General features: G+C 33.7%; 2 protein-coding genes across 2 annotated transcripts; both read left to right on the top strand.

The window, feature by feature from the left end:
• The first annotated feature begins 243 nt into the window (after window positions 1-243).
• On the top strand, window positions 244-2,992 carry LOC139894286 (uncharacterized). The gene is made up of 5 exons (XM_071877504.1): window positions 244-435; window positions 1,262-1,335; window positions 1,417-1,520; window positions 1,607-1,672; window positions 2,659-2,992. Exons 1-5 carry the CDS (start codon window positions 368-370, stop codon window positions 2,917-2,919), a joined length of 573 nt encoding a protein of 190 aa, XP_071733605.1. The 5' UTR covers window positions 244-367; the 3' UTR covers window positions 2,920-2,992.
• A 783-nt stretch (window positions 2,993-3,775) lies between these two features.
• On the top strand, window positions 3,776-7,718 carry LOC139894284 (pentatricopeptide repeat-containing protein At4g30825, chloroplastic-like). The gene is made up of 2 exons (XM_071877503.1): window positions 3,776-6,718; window positions 7,572-7,718. Exon 1 carries the CDS (start codon window positions 3,932-3,934, stop codon window positions 6,680-6,682), a length of 2,751 nt encoding a protein of 916 aa, XP_071733604.1. The 5' UTR covers window positions 3,776-3,931; the 3' UTR covers window positions 6,683-6,718; window positions 7,572-7,718.
• The last annotated feature ends 571 nt before the right edge of the window (window positions 7,719-8,289 follow it).

The following is an 8,289-nucleotide window of genomic DNA, read 5'->3' as shown; positions in this document are numbered from 1 at the left end:
CAGAAATTACCAACTCAGTTGATGGATGCATTCTGCACGACAAGTGGTCTTATAGGCTTATAGCTATGAATCTAGTAAAAATAAGCTCCAAACTCATACACTTTTTAACCCAAACAATTATTTTCTGTAGTAAAAAAAGTTAAAACCCAAAATAAAAATCTACTCGTATTTAAGTGACTCGTTCTACTTGATTCTTGAGTTCCCTTTATCGGCCTTTCTACTCACACTATATAAATTACAAAATTTAGTCGCAAATTCAATAAACTGGAAATACGGAGTATTAAATAAGACAATTTCCATCCGCCTTTCCGCCGCGCTCCGCCGCATCTCACCGGAAAAGTATCATATACGGAGCAGTACTAAAAAAATGGTGGTAGCTTCCGGTACAAATTCCTTTGCGAAGGAAATGACTATCCGAAAACGTATCGGCAACATGTAATGTTTTATTCTCAATTCGTTTGTCTGTATCATCCTGTTGATTCAATTTTAGGGTTTACATATTAATTTATGACATCATGTATTGAAATTATGACGTATTCTAGCTGTAGTTTGTACTCTATTTAATTTGATTTGATTGCACTAATTTATCAACTCGAGTTTAAGAGATTGTTGTCAATAAGCTTGTAAGCTATTAAACCGAGCTTATTGCCTTTCTGGAATATCAATAAGCTCATAAGTTTACAAATTTAGCTAATTAAAAAGACAAATGTTATGTATAGCAGTATAGGTTATGTTATATTTTGAAGCAATGGATTCTGAGCTTGCTAGACTTCTAATATTGTAATGTTTGTGTTAGATTTACAATGAAATTGGTATCGGTTTTTTGTTTGTAATATACACTTTGTGAATAAAATAATGAAATTATATCATGAATGTATTTCATGGATAACAGCCAATTTTGTTCAGGTTCGATGGAATTTTTTCATGTAACGTGAATTATACAATTTAAAATGTCACTGGTTACTCTGTTTGGGGAATTTAAATACCTGTAGAAAGGTTACTAGAGAGTACCACATAACAGGTTAGCGGACAAGGTTCAGTTTACCCAAAGAGAGGAGTAATTTTTAATCAAACGCAGCCTAAACGGGTTATATTGTGACCGTTTTGACCCTTTCCTTGGTCGACTCCTGATATGTTGCTAGTGAGGTTTGACTTGACACCTCTTGTGAGAATACGAGGACCCTAACCACTAACCTATCTTGGGATGGTTCATAACGATGATACTAATCTTTGGATAATTATATATGTTTTGGGTTAGCAGATTTAATAAAAGAGAGGAGGATTTTCAATCGTTAAGGGAGTACAATGATTATTTAGAAGAAGTTGAAGACATGAGTAAGTTCATCTTCTTTAGCTGTCTTATACAATACTGAGTTAGCCATGTCATTTTCATTTGTATCATTTGTTTTCTTCCAGTTGTAGATTTGGTTGAAGGAAATAATGTTCCTGCAATCGAAGCAAAGATTGCACATTACCAAAGAGAAAATGCAGAACAAATAATGAATGCTCAAGCTCGTAAGGTTTGTCAGATGGTGAAAATACTAGAAATTGGTAGCTTTTGTTATCTTGATTTAGACTCATTAGTAAGTGTTTCTTGATCAAGTAGGCTGAAGAATATGCAGCAGCATTGGCAGCTAGTAAGGGACAAACTGCACAATCCGATGTTGATATGGTTAGTTTTCACATTCCCTGCTGATATCTAGTGTTGAGATCCACGGTGATATACTGATAATATGTTTTCGTCATTATGTATACAACGTACATGCCAATCACGACCTAAATAGATCAAATAATTATAGGTAAACTTAAGGTATTTGAGGAGTTGTATACATTTGTACAGTACTGTTGAGTTTCATTCTTATGCAGCAGTTTCAGTTAACTATTATGTGAAATATATCTGTTATACATGTTCAGCATTATATATACTCTAGTTACTGTATGGTATAGTGTTCACCTTTTTGGATCTTCTGCTTGTCAATGTTTGAGTAATGTTGTTTCTTCATCTATTTTTCTTTTCTTACTGTTTTCAATAATGGTCTAAGCTTTAAAATACAATGATTAGTAGGTGCTATGGAGTAAAAATATGCTTCTGGTGATCTTTGTTGGTGTCTTTTAAACAATTGTTTTACGCGTTTGATCCTTAAACTTGTTACATAAGAATTGAGTCATCAATAGATAAACAGGTAGAAAATTCCACATGTATACTTTTGGGGCAGTATTGTCCTTTTTTGTTCTTTAAAAACAGACCTTTCCTTGAAATTGCAACAGTTTTCTATTTTCAATGTTTTTAAGCTACTATAGTTGTCTGTTTGTCTGTCCATTTCACCATTACTGTAATTTGATGTTATTGATTAAATCTACATGTTTTGAATATTGGCAGTTAACGAATAGCTGAACATGATCGTAGAACTATGAGAAGTTATGTTTTAAATGTACTCCAGTCCAGTTAGGTTTCTTATGAGTAGCCCACATAGGTTTGCCAAAAACTAGAGGTGACAAAGTGGGCGGGTTGGGTAACACATATTTAAGCATTTGATATGATTATAATCGTTCATCTCTACGAAAACCACATCTCTGAGCATCACTTATCATTTGGGCTATTGCTACATATTCAGCTATTTAATTTTTAATATAATTTGCGCATCTTGGTTAAAACAGATAACGGGCACAAGCTCCCAATTCGGGGTGTCAACTTCAGATGGGCATTATGTGCCTGCAGTTGCAGGAGGAGCAATCCCGCAGCCTCGACCCACACAACCGCTCCCAGTTGGATCCGGGGATGATCTGCATGCTTATCATATGGATGACGAAGAAATGATGAGACTAAAAGCAGAACGGGGCGGAAAGGCTGGAGGCTGGAGCTTAGAATTAAGCAGGAAACGAGCCCTCGAGGAAGCTTTTGGGAGCATTTGGATTTAAACTTGCAATTAGTCCGATAAAGAGTGTAAAGAACAATGTTTGATGACTGATTCTTGACTCTTAAATGGTCAAGCCTGGGTTCAGTTCCGCGGTCTCATACATTTAACCAGCTAAACCTCACCAAGCATTAAAGATTGCATCCCTTTGGGGTCTGAACAATTATAATTTATAACGATTTTGATTAATTCTGTAATTTAAATTTGTACCTGAGAATTGTTTGAAATGGAGAAGAGTGAAAGTGATATTCAGATTTAGATTAAGATGTTCGTTTGTGCTCTCCTTGGAAAACCTTATAAGGTGTGTTTAATACACGTAATCACTGAGATGGAGAATAGTTTTTATTTAAAATTTTTTAAATCTACCAACTATTTTCTCTATCTAATAACTATCTAGTATCTAATAAACTATATAACTATAATACTTATACTAATACTAATACTAATATTTTTTTGTATTTATCAATATTAATATTAAACAAATTAAACATGCTAATTATCTCCTTTTTTCTCTTCTTTATTTGTATAGAAGTGTTTTATTTAATGTCTGTTGACAACAATCTAAGTTGTTATAGCAACATCCTAAAATTTATCGGAATTGATATTCCCAAACTTATTTTTGATAGATCCACACAAATTCACTAAATTACCCTTAATGATGTGTTATATAAATTTTTCATTTCAAATTATCTGAGGGTATAACTGGAAAGTAGCAACATATATGTGTGGATATATCAAAATCATATTTGGAAATATCACCTCCTAAAATTTATATATGTACTCCGTATTATTTTATTATTTTTAAAAAATATATAAATTAATTTTATTTTTTATTTCGTTTTATCCTCGTGTGTGAGAGACCATCAACAAAACAAAAAATTTGCGGTTTTTTTCTCTTCCATTATCCCTCCCAATTTTCTCCACCGCTTTCATCACTCCAAACTTTGCAATCCAAAACGACACCGTATCATATCAAGAGACGCTCCTTCATCACTGAGGTAAAAATTCAGCTCTTAATGGCTTCATTTACCTGTTATATTCATTTAGATACTTTCGAATCAAAAAAACCTAACTCCGTTGTTCCGTTCTCCGATCGAGGTTTGATTTTCGCATTTACTAGTATAAATAACAACACATTTAGTAAATTTAAACATCCTAGGGTTTCTAAGTTAGGTGCTGATGTATTACTGTCAAATAATGTTGATAGACCTGTTGATTTGAATGATGATAATGTCATTTTGCGAAACCGTAAATTATATGGAGAGGTTAAAAAAGGTAAGAGGAGTATATGGAAACGGTTAGATGGTTTGAAAAATGTTAGTAAGGATCCCAAGGCGATTGGTAATTTAAGAAATGATAACAGAAATGATAAAGAAATTGTGTGTGATGATGATAGTGTAGTTGACTTGTTAGATAACAATGGTGTGTTTTTAGAGAATTTAGGTTATAATGGCGCTGAATCGAGTTTAGGTGAATGTAATATTGTTTTGGAGAAGCTTGAGAGTGACGGTCGTGATGATGAGGCTTTGAGATTTTTCGAGTGGATGAGAGAAAACGGAAAGTTGATGCGGAATGTGAACGCGTATAAGTTGGTTTTGAGAGTTTTGGGTAGGAGACAAGATTGGGATGGGGCGGAAAGGTTAATTGAAGAGATGGAGATTGAATCTTGTTGTGAACTTAGTTTTCATGTTTTTAATACGGTAATTTATGCTTGTCATAGAAAGGGGATTGTAGCGATTGGGACAAAGTGGTTTAAGATGATGTTGAGTAAAGGGGTTCAGCCGAACGTTGCTACTTTTGGTATGGTTATGAGTCTTTATCAAAAGTGTGGGGTTATTGATGAAGCAGAGTTTGCGTTTTCACATATGCGGAAGCTTAATATCGTTTGTCCTAGCGCGTATTCAGCTATGATTACAATGTACACACGTATTGGTTTGTATGAAAAGGCGGAAGAGGTTATTGGGTACTTGAGGAAAGATAAAGTGATCATGAATCGGGAAAATTGGTTGGTTTTTATTAATGCGTACAGTCAGCAAGGGAAGTTAGACGAGGCTGAAAAGGAATTGGAGAAGATGAATGCAGCGGGATTCGTTCCTCATATAGTTGCTTACAATACAATCATAACTGGATATGGGAAAGTCTCGAAAATGTTGGATGCCGAAAGAATCTTTCGAAATCTCGTGTCTGTTGGTTTGAAGCCTGATGAGAGTACTTACAGAACCATGGTTGAAGGTTGGGGTCGAGTACAAAACTTTAAAGAAGCTGAAAAGTATTATAAGGAAATGATTAGATTAGGTTATAAACCGAACTCGTCAAACTTGTATACAATGATCAATCTGCAAGCTAAATATGGAGATGAAGCTGGAGCTATTAGAACGATCAACGATATGGTTACAATCGGATGCCAATTAGCTTCTGTTCTTGGTATTCTTTTGCAAGCATATGAAAAGGCCGAAAGGTTCGAAAGGGTGTCTTCTGTTGTTAAAGGGTTGCTTTACAATCATGTTTTGAATAATCAAACCTCGTGTTCGATTCTTGTAATGGCGTATGTGAAACATGGGTTGGTAGACAATGCAATTGAAGTTTTGGGGATTAAAAAGTGGAAAGATAAAGTGTTTGAGGACAGTTTATATCATTTATTGATTTGTACGTGTAAAGAGTTGGGTCATCTTGATAATTCTATCAAGATTTACACATCTATGCCGAAACGTGACAAGCCTAATTTGCATATCACGTGCACCATGATTGATATCTATAGTTGTTTGAATCAGTTTACCGAAGCTGAAACTCTGTATTTGAATTTAAAGTCAAAAGGTGTTGCTTTGGATTTGATAGCATTTAGCATAGTAGTTAGGATGTATGTGAAAGCTGGATCCTTAAACGATGCATGTTCGGTTCTTGATGTAGTCGAGAAACAAAAGGACGTTGTTCCGGACGTATATCTGTTTCGTGATATGCTTCGAATTTATCAAAGATTGGGGATGGTAAACAAGTTGGCCGATTTGTACTACAAAATTTTGAAGGCTGATCTTACTTGGGATCAAGAAATGTACAACAGTGTGATAAATTGCTGTGCTCGTGCTTTGCCTATTGATGAGCTATCTAGGCTTTTCAACGAGATGATTCAGCGTGGTTTTTCACCTAATACCGTGACATATAATGTTATGCTTGATGTTTATGGGAAATCGGGGCTTTTCAAGAAGGTTAGACAGGTGTTTTGGATGGCAAAAAAACAAGGTACAGTTGATGTTGTTTCTTATAATACTGTTGTTGCTGCGTATGGAAAAGGTAAAGACTTGGGGAATATGGCTTCTGTTGCTAGAAGAATGAAATTTAACGGGTTCTCTGTTTCGATTGAAGCTTATAATTGTATGTTGGATGCGTATGGGAAAGCGGGTGAAATGGAGAAGTTTAAAAATGTGTTGTTGAGAATGAAGGAATCGAATTGTGCTTCGGATCATTACACGTTTAATATTTTGATCAATATATATGGAGAAAAAGGATGGATTGAAGAAGTTGGTGATGTACTAAAGGAACTGGAGGAATCTGAGTTGAAGCCAGATATATGCAGCTATAACTCGTTAATCAAAGCTTATGGGATTGCGGGAATGGTTGAAAATGCTGTCGATTTGGTTAGAGAAATGCGAAAAAACGGTATAGAGCCTGATAGACTGACATATACTAATCTAATATCTGCTTTGCAAAAGAATGATATGGTTTTAGAGGCACTTAAGTGGTCCTTGTGGATGAAACAAATGGGGATATGAAGTCTTGGATGCTCATGTTCGGTATGAAATCCTCTTGTATCCTTTTCCATTTATCGTCCTCTGTATTTATTCATCTTGGATGAAAGTGGGCAGACTTACATGGGAGCTAGTGTTTGCACATAGATACTCTAAAAAGGTACTAATAAAGTTGTAATTTTTGTAGTGTTAATAAATTAAAAGAAAATAAATTTTTTTTTTTTTTTTTACTGTAGTGTTTTCTTTAAAATTGTGTCATATTATTGACTAAATAGTGGCTAATACATGGACCATTTTAAATAGTTATGACTCAACTGGGAGCATCTGTTTATATCATTCATTATAAAGTAATATAAAATTGACGTTGGAACCATGTTTTAAGGTAAAACCCATGTCATGTTATTTCAACAATGAGTAAATAGTCTTGCTCCAATGTCTGTAAGTCTGTTCTAATCATGGTTGTCGATTCAGGAACTAACTTGAGAATCATCATTACAAGTATTATAAGCTATGATTTATTTGGAGTTTTCTCGGGTTAATCTAATTTATATTAAAAAGATGTGCAGATACATAACATGTATTTGTAGTATTGCCCTGTTAGTACCATTGAAACTTTGAAAGGCAAGGCCCCAAAGTATATAATTTGAAACAGGGATTGGTATTCTAAACATAGGTTGTCATATCTATGGATAGTTTTCTTATGGTATATGACTATGTGTGTTTTTGTTAATATAATAAAATCTTGCATTTTTAGTTTCCTACCAAGTGCTGAAATTGTTATATAATTATTAAAAACTTTTGTTTAATACTACAATTTCATCACTTGATTGTGGAAAATGTGAATACCTATGCATCTTTTTATGCTGAATATGTTGCTTGAAATCAAATTCTGAATGGCTTAACTTTCTACTAGATATGTTTTCAGTTACTAGTTAGTGTCGACTACTGTAGTATCAAACTATCAATAGGAGATCAGTTGGTTGTACTTTGATCTGCAGATAATGTAAATCAGTTAACATAATCTTTTATGTTCATATATTTTGTCCAGCTACAATAAAAAATTTCGGTTAATGTTTTAATCTTTTTTTTTTTTTTTTTTTTTTTTTTTTTTTTTTTTTTTTTTTTTTTTTTCTGGGTTGTATTAAACAACACTTCCTCTTTCGTTAAGCACGTAAATTAGGTCATTATTTTCTGTTTACTTCCAAAGAGATTTCATTTGTGTCTTGACATCATTGTGGTGGTCTTCAGATTTAAAATGAAGGAGATATTTAGGGTGGTAAGATTGATGGGGCTGCAATATCACGTAGAGGGTCAAAATGGGTAACGTTTGGACCTTGGTACGGGTTGGGTTGATTCAAAGCAGTTTTTACCCAATATTTATTTATTTATTTTTTGGCGAAAAAATGAAAACTTTATAACAATTTTAATTCTCGAAAAAAGAAGAAAACTTGCCCAATATTTATTACGGAGTAGTATCTTTTAGTGTATCAAGGGTATTGGCTAGTACTATATGTTCAAATCTAAGAATTATATTCAACTTGTATAATTCTGATTTTGCCACTATTATTTTATTTTTCTTTGTTTTTACTTGTACTGCCCAAAATCAAGAAATTATAAATCAACAATATGAA

The sequence above is a fragment of the Rutidosis leptorrhynchoides genome, chromosome 2 (genome assembly GCF_046630445.1).
Source record: "Rutidosis leptorrhynchoides isolate AG116_Rl617_1_P2 chromosome 2, CSIRO_AGI_Rlap_v1, whole genome shotgun sequence".
NCBI lineage: Eukaryota > Viridiplantae > Streptophyta > Magnoliopsida > Asterales > Asteraceae > Rutidosis > Rutidosis leptorrhynchoides.
This window is presented reverse-complemented; position numbering and strand designations above follow the sequence as displayed.